The 21985-nt window shown below is 32.6% G+C and overlaps 1 protein-coding gene across 4 annotated transcripts in view; it reads left to right on the top strand.

Moving 5' to 3' along the window:
- The window catches only part of CADM2 (cell adhesion molecule 2), a 1069595-nt gene that overhangs the window by 734119 nt on the left and 313491 nt on the right, over positions 1 to 21985 (top strand). For 2 of the 4 annotated variants that reach the window (XM_025450023.3, XM_025450020.3), the window contains exon 2: positions 10185 to 10211. The exons of the other annotated variants lie outside the window; for them this stretch is intronic. In XM_025450023.3, coding sequence (XP_025305808.1) covers positions 10185 to 10211 — 27 coding nt within the window. The remainder of the gene's footprint in view (positions 1 to 10184; positions 10212 to 21985) is intronic. 4 annotated transcript variants of the gene reach the window in all.

Raw genomic sequence — 21985 nt, 5'->3', positions numbered from 1 at the left:
CAAAGCTGGTGTGTAGAAGATGCTGCATGTACACCAAACAGACTTTCTGAAACTGAACCAAGACCATTTTTCCATTCTACCTCCACATAACTAGATCAATGTCACCTATTGACATTTTACCAATTGAGACAGACTATATTGGGAAGTTCCTTTCTTCCAAGTATTGAAATAATGTGAGTGATAATACTCCATTCAGAGAATATTTAACTCAAAAAAGTCCAGCTTATTTTTCAATTACTATACATATTTATTGACTATAGTTGATACAGAAATCTGGGTCATGTTGATTTTTTAATGTTGGTTTTTAAATTAATTTTATATAATACTTCTAAAATTAATCAAAAATTCATCTTTAAAAATATCTAATTCCCCTCAGGTGAGCCAGATTATGATGTATTTAATTTACTTTGTGTGTGTGTGTGTCTTAAAAAATAGTGAGACCCTCATCATATCTCTGAGAAATGTCATCAATATTGTTCTTGTTTTGTAGGTTTCACATCTAGATGTAGTCATAGTATATTCTCAATTGCTCATCTTTGTTATCATGCTTTAAATAAAAGTTCATCAAATCTCCCAAACCACAATCTATACCCTAAAATTCATGTTATGAGTAACATTACTACATCAATCAAAGAAAAATAGTAATATTTTTTGACCCAGAGAGTTACATAGCAGGTAACGAAAATTTTCTGGAAAATGAATTATAAAAAAAATCACCAACTATATGAATATAAAATAAAAATGTTAAATAGAAGGCAAAGGCAAAGAAGCAAGAAAAGAAGCTGCTAAGGTTCTCCATTAGACCCACTGCACTCACATATCAACAGCCAAGTATTTACTCACCTATCTACAATTGATTCAGTAATCTGATTTAATCTCCTGTCACTTATAAAGGCTATAAGAAAAAAAAATAGCATCTATGAGTCAGAAAGTCTTGATTATATGACCTAACAGTGAAAACTGTTAGAGATTAAAGAATTTGAAAGTGACATTTCTAAATGATCACACTCCCTGCATTTGGTTTATGGAAGTGATGTACTATAAATAGGCATGTAAAGAGGCCTTAAATTAGCATGCCTTAAATACTGAATGTATGTTAAGTGTGTGTATTCTGGGTCTGAGCTCTTTTCCTGAGGATACTTAATTTTAGGGAATCATGATCCTACCTGAAGTATACCTCAGGATTAGACAAGAGAGGCAACAGTGGCTGTGCACAGTATTCTGGAAGTTACCTTTCACCTTGCAGGAACTCCTTATTGGGGTGACATGGGGCAATAACAAGTATTTCTTGATCATATGCTCATGCATGGAGGGGCTTGACTTTTCCAGCTACGCTAAAATGATTATCTTTGGATCCCTGGGAATTGAGCAAGTTACCTGAACTATGCTGGAACAGATTAGATAGATTCCTTTGAATTATTCCTAACCATATCTTCCATTTGCACAGCTTTTCCAGAATTAACCCATTATCTGGTGATTAAGAGTTAGGGAACAATGAGTCTGAGTTCTTCATAACTCTTTGCTGGAATGCTATAGGCAAATCAGCACATGGTTCTGAATTGCACATCCCTCTCTATACATCTTCCAAAAAATGTCTTATGAAAATATTTGACTATTTTTGTCAAATATCTTTTCTGTTTCTGTCCCTTGACCCATCTCTTGTCACTGCTTTCCTTGAGCTGAAACTATAAACCGCTGAATCAGTATAAGGCCCTGGTGGTACCGATCCTCTCTGCCTTCGCATCAATGAAGACCAGTCATCCATTACAATTGCAAAACTGTTGTAAGTCAATGAATGTGTTGACTAGACGATACTGTTTCTCTAATTGACAACCATTCTTTACATTAATCCAGAGTCCAGCAGTTATTCTTCCTAGATGGAAATAAAAGTATAATAATTGCCAGTGGTATAATAAGAAATGAATAAACTGTTATATGTGCATATGATCACACAAAATTATTACATAATATTGTATTCTGGGTACATACACCTGCACTAATATACACACATATTGTCAATAGAGAATGGTTATGTCATATAATATTCCCATAGCATCTTCTGCCTTAGAATGTAAATGTAAATGTCATACTATTAATGGTTGTATATGACAATTAGAAAACGTTAGTGGCTCAGAAAGGATTCAAACAAGCACCTATAGTTGTTTTACAATTTTACCATTACGGTTTATGAGCATAAAATAATCATTTACTTTGCATATGTTTAAATTAGTAAAATAGGATACATTTTAAGTTAAATTATTGAGTAAAAAATTCTAAGTAGAGTAGTAATTTAATAGGAAAAAAACCTGAAAATAAATTTATCCCTTAAAGTGAATCACTGAGGAGCTGGGGAATACTAATCTCCAAGAACCTACTTTGTTCCAGTTGTAGATTTAGGTTATTATAAAATAGCTTCCTGGTTTGGTAACATAGACATAAAATATAACTTCAAAGGATAGCTATGTACTTTATTTATTGAGAACCTTTTATTCTGGTAGTGCCTCAAAGCTTTCATAATAATATATGACTGATACATCTAAGGGTTTGCATTTATTTTATAGTCTCTTCTAGAGGCATGAGTTTGAGTCTAATTTTTTACAAAGCCTTGAAAACTTATCCTTATTCCTATCACAGTGAAAGTCATAAGCCTACAGGGAAGTATGGAATATAGCATAAGAAAAAGAGATTTATAAATTAGTAGTGACTCATGAAGTTTAAAGAGATTTTTGAGAGCAAAAGAAATAAATATAGAATAGGGGAGTGTAAATATTTTATAGGTAAACTATCACTGCTAGAAGAATGGAAACAGAGAGAAAAAATACAAAATAACAGTTATTTTGATATGTATAATTAACTTAATATTTATAGACCGAGGAAACATGGAAAAGAAATAATTACATAGATTCCTTTATTCTCAAAATATGCATGGATAAAGTAGTTACAAGTTCAAAATAAGCCTCTGTAGAAGTGAAATGGATATTTCATAGAGGAAATTAATGTGTTCTACATGTTAAAGACTACATTTCATAATCCAAAATTATTTCAATGGAGCCTGTTAGCCTTACACATACCATAAATAATTTATTCACATGATAAACTGACCACATTTAATATAAAAAATAAATAGGCAATATCGTGCTGTTTTATATACACTATTATATTTAATCATATTATAAGAAAAGTGGTATTGAGAAATGATAATATTTAAAACAGAAATAAGCCCAGATATTTAACTATTTTTTTTGATATTTAACTATTTTAAAGATTTTTAAAGACTTTTTAATTACCAGAAATTTTTAAAAAATATTTATTTATTTACTCAGAAAGAGAAAGAGGCAAAGACATAGGCAGAGGGAGAAGCAGGCTCCATGCAGGGAGCCTGACGTGGGACTCGATCAGGGATCTCCGGGATCACACCCCAGTCTGCAGGCGGCGCTAAACCACTGCGCCACCGGGGCTGCCCTAATTATCAGAAATTTTAATCATGAACAAAAATAAAGAGAAAATATAATAAGGAAGATGCATCCCAAGATTACTTTGAAAATAATCCAGGCAAATCATTTTTATAAATGTTTAATTTTATAAAAAGATAATGACTTAAAAACATGATCAAATAGTATAATCCCATCTCAATATTATGAATAATTTCTTAACATCATAAAATATCCAGTGCTTAGATCAGGATCCAAAGTAGTTTGTACATGGCAGTTATTTTGGTATGTCCCTGAGATTCCTTTTTCAATTTTTTTCTCCTTTTTTTTTTTTTTCTTTTTTGCCATGGAGTATATTTGCTAAAGGAGCCAAATGCCAAAATTGCTTCTAATTGCATCGATTTGATGGGGTTTTGTTTCGTTTTGTTTTGTTTTTGTCCCCTGTTTTTCTTGGACATTGGAAGTTCAGTGTAGAGGCATAATCCCATCCAAATTTGATTATTTTGACAACAAAACAAAACAAACAAACAAAAAACCACCTTTCTTAAATGGCATTGTGTCCTTCCATGGGAAAGGTATATAACGTTTGGTAATCTCCCTTTTAACGATGATAGCACAAATGGTGGTAGCTGCCTACATATGAGAACTTGTTAGGGACTATAGAATGGTGATTTTCAATTTCTATCACTTCCTCTTCATTCACTGTCTGGTTTATTTGTATGAAGGGAAATTTCCACCCATCAAATATTTGGTTACTTTGCAGTATAACTTCTTTAGCAGATATATCTTTCTCAAGCAATTTTTTTTTTTTTTTTTTTTTTTTTTTTTACTATTTCCTACTATAAAATTTGTGTGGTTGAGAAAGAAAAAACTTGTGAAGGAAATTAGATTCTGTCACATGTTTTCAAGTCTTCAAATTCTAATGAGCCTTAGAGGAAAATTCTAATGTTTAGACCATGTTAGTTGATAGCTAAGAAAGATGTTATTTAAAATAAATCTCAAGTGATTAGTGAAAGAACGTGTTTAGTTTTGTGTTGGATGATTGAAGAAAAAAAAAATGAGAAAAGGGGAAATGTAGGTGGTTATCTAGACCTGAAAATGCAATTATTTAAATTTCCATAACTTGAAAGACTGTACAAATGTGTTAAGTATCTAATAAAGTAAATGTACTAGTGCTTTCCCTTCTCAAATCAGTGTGATTCCCTTCTTTGTAAAAAGGAATCAAACTCACATGTATTGACTAGCACTACTACATTGCTATACTGTATCTAATGACTGCATTTTGATGTAGCAGATTTTAACATATATGTGTTAATCCAGCCTGGCGTTTTTGATGTAAATTTGTGAATAGTTTTGTGACCTAGGAAAAGTAATTTATCCTCTCTGGATCTCAGTTTTGTAATATTTTAGATCTCTTGGTTTTCACTGTATTTCTTCTAGAAAGTAGTGGCAGTGTGTTCTCTTTTATTTTTACAATTTGAACATATATATGAGTAACTTTTTAATGTTTAAAAAATTATATTGCATAGTATCAATCAGTGGCAATTAATTTTGTTTATTTTGTTTTGTTCCATTGCAGATAAATTTGGGGCAAGGGAAACATCTAATATATCTGAATATGAAGTCATAGATGTTAGTAACCTCTTTCTCCTTAGAAAGTCTAAACACTTTTTTAAGCTCATGGATTCCCTATTAAGAAACAATGATCCTTTATCTATAAATTTGCTTATGAAAGGAAGAATACCAAACACTAGGTTAAAATATCAAAATATTTCAAAAAAAAAACAAAACTACATAATCTTGAAATGAAAAGATCCACACTACTTTAGCATTAGCTCTCTGTGAATAAATACCAGTAATATCCTTGCTATCTATTTACTAAATGCTTTGTTGCTAATTTTTCAGCAAACATTTCTACATGTCACCACAAATTCAATATATTCAATACTATTTAATAATAAAATATATCACCCTTTGTTACGACAGTAAATCTTAAAATAAGAAGTAGGGATTAAAAGAATATGTGACTAGGTGATGTCAATTTTGAAGTAAGTAAAATTTATCTAATCTCCCCTGAGTAGGCCCTCATACCCTATTTATAGTTCTTGAACTTCATTTTAAGAAACACTGTCTTAGATTCACAAAATACTTTGCAAAATTATTAGGGATATCTTTCAGATAGAAAATAAAGTGATTCAGTGTAACCAAATTATTACCATATTCAACTATTTGTATTCTTACTTTTTTATCATTTATACTGGAGGTTCTAAAGATGAGTCTTATTAATATAATACCTAATATTCACTAACTATTCAGCAATCATATATAAATAGCTGTGATAGTTCTATTAACATTCCCACTTTTCTTCAAAAGCTATATACCCAAGTTTTCACATTATTAATATAATAGTAGTTACAAATTTAATATTTAACTAATCATCTCTGCAAAAATAGTATGAACAACTATAATGTTACACTTACAAATTGCTGCTTTTAGTATAAATGTGAGAAATGTGGATGTCATATCTAAAACTTCTCTCTGGTCAAAAGTACCTTCATTTTCTTTCTTTTTATTTTAACTATGAAAGTTAAAATTGCATTTTTAAGATAATTTACAGTCACTTTTGGGTGGTGTGCAATGTGCACTTTACAATTGACTTATAATTGGGCTATGCTGACAATGGAAAATCTTACAAGTATTGAACATGACATTTATGGCAGTGCTGCTGTCATCTTGGCTTCTTTTATTGAATATGCAGAGAATTATAATTGGGCTAACAAGCCTGGTAGCCTGGACTCTTTCCAATTATATTAACCAGCCTAGTCGAGTATTAGCTGCCTGAACACACAGAAACAGGCATATAGCTTTTGTTTTCCTTTCTATTCTATGTTGGTTTTTACCCAATATTTAGGAATACAATCATCTGCCCTCATTTAATGTTTGAGAACTCTCAATAATTTACCTCCACTAAGAAAAGTAAAGATTATCCTTTTCTATTTTTATTTATCTTTTTATTTAATTCAATACAAATCTTTGTGAATATTGGCTGTACATGTTACATATTAAATTCCAATTATGGTCTCAAATATTTCTAAGGGTATTTGATAATTTTTCTTTCAATTCATGCTAAAGATTTTCGGTGATAAATTTGAATATGAAGCAAAATTTCTCTTCATATGAACAAATAAACACTGGTGCATTGAAATATTTTCTTTGGAATTGAGGCAAATAACTTTTTGCATATTCTAACAATGTGTTTCTGCTTTGTTCAGTCTTAAAAATAATACAAAAGAGGAAAATAATTCTTAGTGATTAGAATTTTGAAATCTACCAAACTTCTACCAAGAAACTAAAAACTGAATTTTAATTGAGCAACGTATAGTAAGAAAAGTTAAATGCAGCAGTTTAAAAGAATCAAGGGAGTTTGTAATGTACCATTTATTTGAAACACTGGATTCTATTGTTTTCTTTACCTTTTTTTCTCTTTTTCTGGTTTCTTCTTATTTTAGAGCATTCAGTAGACTTGTGCATTTCTTCTCCAAAGAATCCCAATTCTTCCATCTGCAATATTTAAAGTCTTCATCTTTGTCAGTTTTTTTTGTCTTTTCTGAATAGAATTATGAAAACAACCCACAGATCTCCCCTACAGAAACAAAACGCCACTATAATACATAAGGGACACGACATAGGGTGTGCGTTGCAGTATTGTTAGTAGCAGAAAAAATACTTTACGAAGCACCTGATTGTTTATCAATAGGGAAATAGTCTCACATTCATAGAGCCTATGGGAAAATATGTAACTGTTAAAATAGTGAATAGAATGCCATGCATCAACCTGGAATATGTGAAGGAAAACAGACTGCAAAGTAATGTGTATGATCCTGTTTGGGGAAACAACATGCACAGAATATGTATGTCACTGGCTTTTATAAGAATTGCAATATTTATTTTCCACCAATAGAAAACTGTTTAGAGATATCTAATTATGCCTTGCATCTACAAGTCTTCCTTTGAACAAGAAAGTTGCTCCTGTATGACTCCTCTAATTTCCTCATTAAGTTTTACTTCTGCCCCAAATAGTGTTTGCCACTAGATAAAAATAAATCAAAATTTCTACCTCCTAATGGGAATAATGCCATTCAAAGTAATGGAGTTTTCTAGTTTTATATCTATGTGGTCAACCAAATATCAAAATGCTAAATTACAAGTATCAAATAGCCAAATTCTAATGAATCATGCGATTTTGATTTGGCTCTGTAGATTTGATATTTGCAGTTCAGTTGGCAACTCAGTGCCTTAAATTCCAACCTTAGATCACAGATTTTGAAATCAGACATAGCTAGGATCAAATCCCAAATTTGCTTCTTTCCAGCTGTGTCGTAGTCAGCAAGTAATTTGACTTTTCTAAGTCCCAGTTACTATATATGTAAGACAAGATAAAACTTACTTTTTTTTCTCCAAATTTTTATTTAAATTCTAGGTAATCAACACATAGTGCAATATTTGTTATTGCAAGAGTAGAAATCAGCGATTCATTACTAACATAGAGGACCGAGTGTTCATCATAACAAGTGCCCTCCTTAATACCTATCGCCCATCTATTCCATCCCCCACCCACCTCCCTTCATTAACCCTCAGCTTGTTCTCTATCTTTAAGAATCTCATATGATTTGTTTCCCTTTTTCTTTTCCCCCTCCCATCTGTTCATCTGTTTCTTAAATTCCATGTATGATTGAATCATGTTATTTGTCTTTCTCTGACTTATTTCACTTAGCATAGTACACTCCAGCTCCATCCACATCATTGGGAATGGCAAAATTTCATTCTTTTTGATGGCTGAGTAATATTCCATTATAATATATATATATATATATATATATATATATATATATATATACTACTTTTTTATCCATTCATCAGTCAATGGACATTTGGGATTTTTCCATAGTTTAGCTGTTGTTTATAATGTTGCCAAAAAAGTCATGGTGCATGTATGCCTACAAATCTGTATTTTTTTATCCTTTGGGTAAATATCTAGTAGCACAATTGCTAGATTATAGGGCAGTTCTATTTTTACCTAACCTCCATACTGTTTCAGAGTGGTTGTACCAGTTTGCACTCCCACCAACAATGCAAGAGGATTCTCCTTTCTCTGCATCCTTACCAACACCTGTTGTTTTCTGGATTGTTAATATTAGCCATTCTGACAGGTGATAGGTGTTAGGTGATATCTCATTGTAGTTTTGATTTATATTTCCCTGATGATGAGTGATGTTGAGCATCTTTTCATGTGTCTATTAGCCATCTCTATGTCCTCTTTGGTAAAAATGTCTATTCGTGTCTTCTGCCCATTTTTTAATTGGATTCTTTGTTTTTTGGATGTTGAGTTTGATACATTTTTTTAAATAGATTTTAGATGCTAACCCTTTATCAGATGTGTCATTTGTAATCTTCTCCCATTCCAAAAGTTGTCTTTTAGTTTTGTTGATGATTTTCTTCACTCTGCAGAAGATTTTTATCCTAATGATGTCCCAATAGTTCGTTCAATTTTGCTTTTATTTCCCTTGTCTCCGGTGATATATCTACTAAGAAGTTGCTATGGCTGAGGTCAAAAGGTTGCTGCCTGTATTCTCCTCCAGGGTTTTCATGGTTTCCTAACTCACATTTAGGTCTTTCATCCATTTTGAATTTATTTTTGTGTATACTGTATGAAAGTGGTCTAGTTTCATTCTTCTGTATATTGCTGTCCAGTTTGCCAACACCATTTGTTGAAGAGATTTTTTCCATTGGGATTACTTCCTGCTTTGTCAAAGATTAGTTGAACATAGAGTAGTGGGTCCATTTCTGGGTTCTCTGTTTTGTTCTATTGATCAATGTGTTTTTGTGCCGGTATCATACTGTCTTGATGACTATAGCTTGTAATATGATTTGAAGTCTGGAATCATGATGCCCCAACTTTCCTTTTCTCTTTCAGGATTGCTTTGGCTTTTTGTTTTTTGTTTTTTGTTTTTTGTTTTTTGTTTTTGTTTTTTGTGATTCCAGACAAATTTTAGGATTATTTTTTCTAGCTCTGTGAAAAATGCTGGTGGAATTTTGATACAGATTGCATTAAATGTGTAGATGGCTTTGGGTAGGGGAGACATTTGAACAATGTTTGTTCTTCCAATCCATGAGCATGGAATGATTTTCATTTCATTGTGTCATCTTCAATGTATTTCCTAAGTATTCTAGTTTTCAGAGTACATAACTTCTTAAAGTTGTCATTATTAAGTAGCAGATGTGTGGAAAATACTCAACCTCAGGTTCTGGCATTTAGTAAGCACTCAATAATTGTCAGGAAACTTCTGGGTTAGATATTAATTGTTAAGTAATATAAAATATATTTAAATTATATGCAAGTATTTCTTTAATTGAATTAACTAAAGTTAAGATGGACATAGAGAAAGAAAAGATTTACAATCCTTAAGTAATTTATGTAGTCCTTATGGTGTTTGGGATTTGCACTGTGTGTCTCCTATCTATTTTACTCTTTCTTATTCAAAGACTTTAATCATATACTAACAAAATATAACCAAATGTCATTTTCTTAATTATAGATTCTATTCATCTGAAGTATGTTGATTAAGTAATCAGAAATATTATCTTTTTAGGCTTTAACTAATAGTAATAACATATCTCTTTTTCCTACTAGACACTCTGTCTAATATCTAATGTTTATTTTCTTCTTCTTGTGCAATCTTTCCTTGGAACCAGCGGCTGCTTCAAAGAATAAAGTTAAAGGTGAGCTCCTATCCATTCTGCATGACTCATCATGATTCATTTTTCTACTCAAACATCTAAGCCCTCTTAATTGATGGAGCCAATTCTGTTGTAATAATGCTAGTTCAGTGTGCTGATGTTAGCCATAAATTCCTACAGATATAAATATATATTATTTCAAGTATTTGGTTTCTGGTATACGTCTATATTTGCATGTTTGTAAGTTTGTTTTCTTGTTTTACTTCTCACTTTATTCCAAGTGGAATATGATGCTTTTGTGCACCAACATTGTGCACAAACATGTGCCTGTGATCTTAGTTTCCTTGATAAAATTGTGAATTGGAAAAAAAAAAGCATAAAATAAAGATGATAGAAAGTCTTGAAAGTAAACAAGCCTTCATAGAATTATGTGAAAAGAAAAAAATCCTCTAAAAAATGATTATTATATACAATACATTTCTATTTGACTTTTCTTCCATTTCCTAGTTGCATTAAGTTTGTATTTGCTGGAATTCTGGGAATATAATTTCATAAGTGAGGATGTGCTTGTGTAATGCCAGAATATCTCCCTTAAAGGAAAAAAGACTTTTGGCTCAATGTGTTGTTATGGCTTTGAAAAATATTCAAAATATATAGATACTTTGTCATAGGTTTATAGTTTATATGGTGTGATTTTTATGCTCTCAAGAGCAATCTGCATATTTATTTTTTCTCCTTTTTGCATAGCAGATATATTTATTTTTTATCCTTCATTTATCTTTCAAATATTTTTCATTTATAGAGGAAAACTGCATTTACCTTATTGGACATATACCTATTATTTTTAGTTTCCTCATCTACAAAATATAAACAATAAAGCCTTTAAAAGGTGGTTGTGAAGATTGAATCAGGTGAAGTATGTAAAACAGTTGGGAGACTTCCTGCTGCTACTCTCATTTTATTTTATTTTATTTTTAAAGATTTATTTATTCATTCATTCATTCATTCGAGACACAGAGGCAGAGACACAGGCAGAGGGAGAAACAGGCTTCCTGCGAGGAGCCGCATGTCTGGGACTCGATCCTGGGACTCCAGGGTCATGACCTGAGCCCAAGGCAGACGCTCAACCCCTGAGCCCCCCAGACATCCTGCTACTCACATGTTAAACTACGCTGGCTTCCCTTGCTTTTCACAAGCAAACCTCCCTGTGGAGAGTTTTGGGACCCCGCAGTGTTTAGTATGCCCAGCCTACTGTGGCACTGCATGTGCTCCGGAGGAACAAGTCGGGAGTTTTGTCTCCTTCACCATTTCGGATATTCAAATCTACCAAGAGGCTCCCCTTCTCTGTTATTCAGCTCCCTTGAGCCCTGCAGGAATGCAGGTTCTAGTATTTTTGTTGTTGTTGTTTAATATTTTATTTATTTATTCATGAGAGACACACAGAGAGAGGCAGAGACACAGGCAGAGGGAGAGGCAGGCTCCATGCAGGGAGCCCGACGTGGGACTCAATCCTGGGTCTCCGGGATCAGGCCCTGGGCTGAAGGCGGCTCTAAACCGCTGCACCACCTGGGCTGCCCAGGTTCTAGTTTTATGGCTAGTTTTAGTATTATGACAGATTCATCTCTGAAGTGTTAACTGCTCCCTATTTATAAATCTTAGCATAGAGTGCATCTACTATTTTCTGCAATATGTTTTAACAGACCACTGAAAATCTAAAAGACAAGGTGGCAGAATTGCTGTTACCCTTCGTTTTTTTTTTCCCCCTTCACCTGTACCCTGTATGTTGGTCAAGTAAATGTCCTAATAGGAGTAGCCAATCCCTGCCACAGTCGTTTTCTGTCCGGTTGTGAACAAAAGAAAGACATTCACAGAGCACTTAAGAAATTTCTTGATAATGAATACACAGTTATGAGTATATACAAGCATAATGTATATAACAAAAGCTTAAAAGTACAGCTTTAGGAGTGAAGAGTCAAGAACAATGTATAGTAATGTGTGGATTGTAGTGTATAGAACTTGACTATAAGGGGAGTTAGGGGGATCCCTGAGTGGCTCAGTGGTTGAGTGTCTGCCTTCGGCCCAGGGCGTGATCCTGGAGTACCGGGATCAAGTCCCACATCAGGCTCCCTGCATGGAGCCTGCCTCTCCCTCTGCCTATGTCACTGCCTCTCTCTGTGTCTTTCATGAATAAATAAATAAAATCTTTAAAAAAAAAAAAAAAAGGGAGCTAGGGAAAGAAATACGTATTGAGGTTAAAATCTTCCTCAAAGAATGCTTTCCCTGGGAGTGGGGCTGCTTAATCTGATCTTGAAGGATGAATAGTGTACACGGAGAAAAGAGTAGTACATAGAATAAAGAATTTGGAGACATATATAAACATATGAAAGCAGAAATGAATACAGTCCATTTCAGGATTGTGAGAGCTCCTTTTGAGTGAGAACCTATGTTTTTATGAGAGTGGAGGAAAATAAATTTGATGACATAACAGGCAATTGTGTGATCATAAGTCATTACTGTATTTGATTACATAAAACCTGTTCTAATATTCACATCTATGTTAACTTGATAATCCTTAAAAACAATAGATGTTTCAATGTACAAATAAACAGATTATAAAGTATGAATTTACAGTAACCAACTTTTAATTGGAAGATCACAGCTATAAATTATATTACAAGTGTCTGTCAAATCATGTCAGGATTCAAGCTTGCTAGGATTTTGCAAGGCAAACATATTTCCTTGCCCGATTTAGCACTTCCTGTAAAGACATTCCTACTCTCCCACACTTATCCATTTTATTTGATCTCCTTTCCCCACTGTATACAAGACTGCAGGGAGCTTATGAACATAGTTTACCCTATGTCCCCCTCCTTTTTCTTCTGCACCTACACAGTGTTATTAGAGACAAAAAAGAAGACCCCTTCTAAAATGAACTGTGCCTCAAGTAGAAATTAAAGTTTTATTTCTGATGATGGTTTGAGGCAGATGTATATTGTGTAAAGACAACAGAGAGAACTACTCAGTGCTTTTATTGTCCATACAGGAAAGGAAAAAATTCGTGAGAAAGAAGAAAATAAAATGAAAGGTAAAATAAGAGCAGATGGTTGTTTAAAAATAGTTCATTTCTCCTGACCCAAACAAAGCACATCCCAGGGAACCAAGCGGAGTTAGGAAAAAGATCACATCTCATTCACTTACTTATCCATATGGGATCATCTAAATTCAGAGAGCCTCTGGTATACTGGAAAGAACAATGAATTTTTTTTTTTTTTTAAGGAGAAACCATAGACAGGTAAATGAGATGTTAAATTCCCGGTAGCATATTAAAACAGACTCTTAAAACAGCAATTTATGGGTGTTTATTTAAACAGAGTTCATTAGGAGTCAGCAGTTATTAGTAATGGCATAGAAAATTACCCTAATTTTCTCCCACTCCTTTAAAAAATATTATTGGTTATTATACCAGTATCTGGGGGCAATAGTGTAAACAACATATCTGATTATCATCAAATCATGTAGCAACTAACCCTTTCCTTATCTGTGTAGAAACTGTCATTCTGAAGATCACTAATTCTTCTTTAGTGGTCAAATCCAATGGTAGCTTACTGATCTTCATATTATTCATTTTTTCTTGCTAAATATATATTATTTCTTTTGCTTTTCTATTCCCCTTAGTTTTAGGGTAGACGCATAGACCTCATTTTCTTTTTAACTCCTCTTTGCCTTTCTTTCTCTCTCCTCTTCTATCTTGTTCTGGAATAGAGGTTGCATTTAGACTCTATCTTTGATCCCCGAAAAGATCACTTCTTGCAGTACTGATCCAGCTGTCTATAGCCCCTGAGAGAGATGAACTTCACCTCCTACAAAATAAAGGAAGCAGCAATTTTCTAGATGGTTGCATAGTCAACATCCCTCAGCACTGTTGATTTTTTTAAGAGAAAAAACAAATGATCCAATCAAATTGCTCTCCTGAAAAAAAAAAAAATGGTAAAGAAGGAAGGAGAGGATGGGAAAACTGAAAGGGGCAAGAAAAAGGAAGAAAAATGAGAATCAGTTTTGTTATAGTTTGTGGCCATGAACTTTATGGGTAGACTGAATAAGAAGATGAATTAAGTCTGGGGGAAAAAGAGAGAGAGAGAGAGAGAGAGAAACATGAATGTGCCAAGACTAAGAGTGAAGAGTGCCCTCATGGTATCTATGTCCCTTGTTTTTACATAAGGCTTATATACCTTTTGGGCTTATGACACAGCTCTCTTTTAATTAAGCTTTCTAGATAGGCTTCTCTTGCTTGCAATCAAAAGAAAACAGATTAATATAATCACCTTCTTCTTCTAAAGTGTTCTTAGTTGTTTTTAGTTAACACTTTTTCTAAGCTTGATTTATTAACCTTCTATCTGATGTTTCCATTACCCTACTGAATATTTCTACTTGAATATCAAAATTGAAACACTTTTTTTTTTCCCCAAATCTGAACCCTTGGGGTTTATACTATGTCCTCTCATAGACAACTATTTGCCTTATTTCCTAGAAGGTTTGAAACATGTGTAATTCTTCCAACCTAATGGCCCCCATGACCAATCAATTATCAAAGTTCCTAATTTTATGGAGATAAAATTATTGTCCTAATTGTGTCCTAAATTTATTATGGGGATAGTAGCTTTTGTACATATCCTTATTCTTCAAATTACTCATTCTTCAGAGCTGTTCTGGAGTAGTTTCCAAATTGCTTACTTCAATTCTCAACATTGTACAATCCATCCTGTATTTATATATCACAATAAATTCATATGTCAGCAGTCTACAATCTAACATGCATTCATTTTATCCTACACTCATATTTCAGTACCATGCTCTGGCACTTAGAGACAGAAAATAGGTACTGCGGAGTGTTCCTAAGATTTCTTTGCATGAAATTATTTTATTTCACTGTATTGTAAACTTATTGACTAAATGTATCATGTGATCAATATTATTCCATAATATTACACAATTTCTAAATAGTTTTAATCTGCTAAATATATTTTTGGTCTTCAATCTGATTTTTAGGTTTTATTTTTTATTTTATATTCAGAATTTGGCAACTATAATGGGGATAACATTTTATGCCATTTCTCATGATTACCTTTAATCCTATAATCATTATTCAGTGTCCAAATAAAAATTAACATAATTATTCTGACTTTGCATAAGAATTAAAAGATAATGAAGGGCACTCAGCAATCCAAATTGAGAAATATATGTGGTCTAGAATCAGCATTTCAATTTACTGTATGTAAGTGCTAGTCATACATAATATTATTAAATACATGATTTATTCAGGTGTAAACATAAGGTCTGCTGTTCAATCAAAATATAACATTTAATATCCCAGGTTTCCTATCATATTACACCTTTTGAGGGTGAATTGAAAGACGCTTAAGAGGTTGAAATTAAGACATTATTTCAAACTATAGACTGTCTTAAGTGAAGCACCTATATTTCGGTTTGTACTATATAATATACACTATATATTAAGAACTTCCTTTTTGTATTCAGACATAGTTCCAATCCTGATTTTTCAACTTATCTAATTTGAGCACCTGGACAATTTTATTAACTTCACTCAACATTCAGTTGTTGTGAAAATTATATGGGATAATGTATAAAAAGAGATTAATCTGGGAAATGGAATATAATAAACAGTAAATTTTACCTGTCTTCATTGTTATCATCATTATTATTATTTAAATGATGTCTGTGGAAAAAGCAAATAAACATGTAGTCAGAGACAAATCCAAAAACTAAAACTTTTCTATGAGTATCTTCTATATTTCATCTTCATGATAGCACTTATGCTTATAGTCATTATCACATTAAAATAAACACACCGAATATAATATTAATGATCCATTTATGCATATGTATATTTTCTTCATAGTTAAATAATAAAATCCAAAGTGTATAAATGACATCATTAAAGAAGTTCAACCTAATAGTAAAATAAAGAGAAAAATTAAGAAAACTATGTTTAGTGAGATTTATATAATACTTAAAATGTAAAAATTACTTGCTTTTATTATCAGTGAAGAAATTGAGGAATAAGATTACTTATAATTTCTTTTGAAACCATCACTCAACTCTTTTTGTTGAATCTATGTTTAGATTTTAAGTTTAAAAGTATAAGGAATTATTCAAACTCTTGCATAATAGCTACCAAATCTTCAGGAAAAGTAACTCTTCAAGAAACAATTATTGAAGCTTATGTTTATTTATCCCACACAAGGGTGATCTAAGGAAATATGTTGGGAATGTTAGAAATACAGCAGTCCCCCCCTTATTCACAGCTTAGCATTCCATGGTTTCAGTTACCAGCAGTCAACCTAGTCTGGGAGCAGATGATCTTCCTTGTGAGTATTGTCCGAAGGTCAGTAGTAGCCTTATGCTACACCACAATGCCTACATCATTCACTTCATTCCATCTCATCATGTGGGCATATTATCATCTCACATCATCACAAGGAGAAGAGTGAGCAGAGCACAATAAGATACTATGAAAGATTAAGATACTATAAGAGACCACATTCACATAACTTTTATTGCAACATATTGTATTATAAATTTTATTATAAATATTGTTCTATTTTATTATTTTTGCTGCTTATCTCTGTGTCTAATTTATAATTAAACTTTATGTGAATGGGAAAAAGTATGGAAAAAGTCTTTTCACTAAGGAGTCCAGGTGGAAGGCTCTACCTTTTAGAAGTTTACTTTCTTAATCTACCTTCTACTTCATCTCACTTTTCTAGGAAAATTGCCAAAGATACTGATATATATGATAATGTAATGATGTTTTCAAAGATGCAATTTCTTGCTGCAGCCATTTTCTAATTTCTAAAAAAGTGGATAACAATTATAAAGCTAATATTTTCAGTGTATACTATGTGCCAGACAGTATACTAAATATTATGTATGTGTTTTCTTTTTTTTATAGACTGCATTTTTTTTAAGATCTATTTATTTATTTGTCCAGAGAGAGAGAGACAGAGAGAGAGAGAGGCAGAGACACAGGCAGAAGAAGAAGCAGGCTCCATGCAGGAAGCCAGACATGGGACTCGATCCCAGGTTTCCAGGATCACACCCCGGGCTGCAGGCGTCGCTAAACCGCTGCACCACCGGGGCTGCCCTGTGTATGTGTTTTCTAATTTAATCCTCACAAACTCTTTGAGATAAATGATGTTATTATATTGATATTTTTAAATGAGGAAAATGAAGCAAAGAGTTAAGAAATTTAAGTTCACAAAACCAGTTAAGAGGCAAGCCAACAATTCCAAATCATTGTTACTGACTCCTGAGTTCCAGTCTTTAGTCTATTAAAGGCTTTAAAGATTTTAGAGTAATTTAATCAACATTAAGAATCACTTTAATCTTATTTATTCAAATATATTTATCTAGGTCTCATTCTCCCAGGTAGGACTGAAGCTAGGATTGGGAATAAAGTAGAATGATGATCAGTTGTTATCAGGCACAAATAAATTGGACCTACCTAGTGGGACCTACCGAGTGGCAAGGAAAACATTCTTCTAGTAGATTTCTTGTTTCTCATTCTTTTGAATTCTCCATTTTTGGGTCTTTCATTCATTCACCTTATGTTAACCTCACTTCTCACTTATTCTCTCTTGGGAAAGTGAAGAGGTAATTAGTTTCTCAATAAGAGGAGAGGTGTTCTAGAAAAGCTTTTGGCATAACTAATGTGAAATGCTGAAATCAGAAGAGGGTAACAGGGTTAAAGAGTGTGTTCATGAAAATTTTATTGTAAGATGATTCAGTGAGTCAAAATTTAGATGACTTACTTGTTTTTAAACTGCAGCTTCATTTAATGTGGTTTCTGGTTTTTATTTCTCACCACATAAGGGTTTTGAAAATTATTTGCTCTGTAGAGTATCTTCTTACTTACTGTTGGGCAACTGTCTCTCTTCATGTTGCATAGTATAAACTAATATGGGTCAGGATGGAAAGACCCCTCTAGATAATCCATTCACAAATATAAAAGAATATTATTTTTTACTTGATTTAATGAAGTTTCATTTCCCCCTGTCTCTCCTTTATTCTTGACATGCAAATAAAGATTTGAGCTTTCCTGTGGACATGTGGGTGAACATAATTCATTTGCAGGGTACAACTTTGTATAGCAATTAGAAATTAGTTTGTGTTGCTATTTTAAGTTTATGTCCTCATTTCCATGATAAATAAATCATTGTAATATTTTTTATTCTATCTAAACACATCTCATCCAAAAGACAGGATCTTCTGGGACTCAATTCATTCAGTTGGTTCATGTCATTCTATTATGTTAATAAAATTGGCATTTGCTTATTCTACAGCTGCTGTGTGGAGTTTAGAAAGTCTGTAATTAAAATCCCAAGGTTTGTGGCTTCTTAAAGGTTTGCAGACAGAAAAAAAGTCTATTATAAGGAGAAACACAGTGATCAATATTTAACAGTTGGACATTTAGGGACAGCCTCAAGATAAGTGCTGTAAAGCCAACAGTTAAATTACATTAAAAATAAATTCTAATTTATATTTCAAATTAGATGGAGTGATGATTATGTGTTTTTAGTGGAAAAGAATCATTTGACTTGAAATTATAATATAAAACATTTATCACTAGCAAAGTGTTCTATTAATGGCTTAGGAGAAGGTTATCAGAGTTCCTGGGTTTTAATATTTGCTCTACTATTTATTTGTTTTCCACATAAAGGATAGAAATAGCAATACTACCTAATTCATGGAATTATAATGACATATAAATGATGATTTTATAATGATATATAAAAAGAATATGTGAAAACACTTTTAAAATAGCTAATTGATATCCAGATGTAAATGGTTGTTAACTAAATACAGCATAATCACATAGCCAGGAAGTTGATATTCAGTAATAAATAAAATATGGCCCTTGTTCTGAGCCCATGCCAAATGATTCGCATGGAAAGACTTTGTAATAATGATATCCATTTTATGCCTTTTTCTTACTGAACATCCTTAGAAAAGAAGTGAACAAATATGTGTCTTAATTTAATAATTTTTATTGATTGTTTATACTGTGGCAAGATACAATGGGGAGAAAAAAATATTGCTTAGTTTGGACTTCAGGAGGCTTTCATTCATTCATTGATTCATTCATTCATTCATCCATTCAGTATTACCAGGAACAGCTACAAACAAATCAGGGCAAAAAAGTAAGTTATACACTATAGTGTATGCAATATTATAGGCACTATGAAGACAAAAATAAAGCAGAAGTGTAAGACAAGAATATGGCAGAGTAGAGAAGGAGGTAGGACAGGGAGATGAGACAAGCAGGCATTTGAAGAGAGAATTGATGCTGAGTGACCAACCTGAGGTTATCTGGAAGAGCAGAGGTCTTAAGGAAGTAAAGGACCTAGTTTATTCAAAAGACCTGGTGAAGTTAGACAAGCATGAGGTAGGAGAGTAAATATGAGAGAAGTCATAGAAAGAAAGAGGACCAAATCATGTAAGGATTTTTGTTTTGATCTAAGTAAGATGAAAGGCCACTGGAAGTTTGAGTAGAGGAAACATGCTCATTTAGTTTTTATAAGATCAATTTGGATGTTCCTGTGAAACAGACCGCAATAAAAGGTATTAGCACACTTTTCCAGGAAACCAGAGGACAGTTGATGGTGGCAGGGCTGGAGTCATAGCAATAGGGGTGACATGAAGTTATCATTTGAAGACATACGTAGTAGAATTTGCTGAATAGAAGTGGAATGGATATAAAGGATGAAGTGTAGTATGATTTCAATGTTTTATTTGGTTATTTTTGCTTTCCTGGAAAACTGGAAGGACATACTTACATTTATAAGATAGAGAAGTCTTGGGAGGAGCATGGTAAAATAAGGGAAACTCAGTCTTGAATACATGAAGTTGGAGATCCAAGTAACAAGGACAGGTAGAAATTGGTTATATGAATATGAAATTCAGGAAAAAGATCTGCACTGTACTTTGAAAATCTAGAAATTGTTGTCTATGGATAGTATATAAAGCTATAAGATTGGATGGATTTACCTAAACATATTTTATTTAGAAAGGAAAAGAAAAACCACAGGACTGAGTTCTTAAGTACCCAAAAATCAAGAACAAACAAATGACGAGATAACATGCTAAGGAGTCACCAACTGAGTTAAATGTTTTGATAGATGAGAACTGAGAATATACCATTGGATTTATCAATGTAGAATCACTAGGGACCTTGATAATTGCTAGTTAGTATAAAATACAGAGATGAAATAAATATTCACCTGAAGAAATGCAAATTTGCTACTATAAAACAATAGCATAATAGTATACTGATATATGATTATAGAGACATTTATGTTAGTAGAAGGCTCTAGGGAAAACTTGGAAAAAGTAATGTTCAGAAGAGAACTAAAGAACTAATCAGAACTAAGTAGGTGAAGAAGAGAGGAAAGAACTTTCCAAGTCAAAGGAGTGACAGTAGGAGACTAAAAGCCAATATAGTGTCTGTGGAGGAAGAAATGGGAGCGAAGGTCAAAATAGCAGTAGATATCAAATCCAAAATATCTTTGTCAAGAGCAATGCCAAGAAGCTTACCTGCTACGTTTTTGTCTAGGAGTTTTATGGCCTTGGGTCTTATGTCCGAGTCTTCAATCCATTTCATGTTGACTGTTGTGTATAGTATACATTAGTGGTCCAGTTTTATTGTTTTGCAGATGGTTACCCAGTTTTACTAACACCATTTATTAAGAGACTATCCTTTCTCCATTGTATAGTCATGTCTCCTTCATGAAAAATTAGTTGACCACATATGCATAGGTTTATTTTGGGGGCCTCTATTCTGCTCCATTGATGACTGCATCTGTTTTATAGCAATACCATACTTTTTTTGATTACTATAGTTTTGTAACATAGTTTGGAATAAGGGAGCGTGATGTGTCCCGCTTTATTGTTCACTCATAGGATTGTTTTGGCTATTTGAAGTCTTCTTCTGTGGTTCTGTACCATTTTTAGGATTATTCATTTTGTTTCTGTGAAAAATATCATTGGACTTTTTGGAGGAATTTCATTGAATCTATAGATTGCTTTGGGTGATGGGGATATTTTAACACTATTAATTCTTCTAATTCATGAACATGGAATATCTTTCCTTTTACTTATGTTGTCTTCAGTTTTTCTCATTAATGTCTTATATAGTTTTCAGTATTTAGATATTTTACCTCCTTAGTTAAATTTACTTCTAAGTATTTTATTATTTTTGAGGACATTGTAAATGAGATTGCTTTCTTAATTTCTCTTTCTGGTAGTATGTTCTTATATAGAAACATAACTGATTTTTTATGTTAATTTTGTATTCTGCAACTTTACTGAAATAGTTCACTAATTCTAGTGGTTTTTTTGATGGGGCCTTGAAGGTTTTCTTTGTATAATATCCCACATGGTGCCTTGAAGTTTCTGTTACAAAGGTTTTTCCCTATTCTAAAAACAATGAAAATCTATTTAAGCAACTTAAATGGAGATAGGATAGTTTCGCATTTATAATTTGAAAGAATTACTGGCTATTCATGAAGAATAAGTTAGAAGAGGTTACTATATAAATGACAAAGGGACAGGAATTGTTTGGAAAGTTACAATAGTTAGGTGGAAAATGAAGGTAGATTGGCCTATAGTGTTTGGTGATAACATCAGGGAGAAATAGATTTGAGAGAATAGAAAATCATTTTAAGTATTTTGAAAGGATGAAACATTGAGCAGAAAAAACAAACAAACTTTATCCATGAGTAAAATCAGTGCCTTTAAAT

This window comes from Canis lupus, chromosome 31 (genome assembly GCF_003254725.2).
Source record: "Canis lupus dingo isolate Sandy chromosome 31, ASM325472v2, whole genome shotgun sequence".
Taxonomy (NCBI): domain Eukaryota; kingdom Metazoa; phylum Chordata; class Mammalia; order Carnivora; family Canidae; genus Canis; species Canis lupus.
This window is presented reverse-complemented; position numbering and strand designations above follow the sequence as displayed.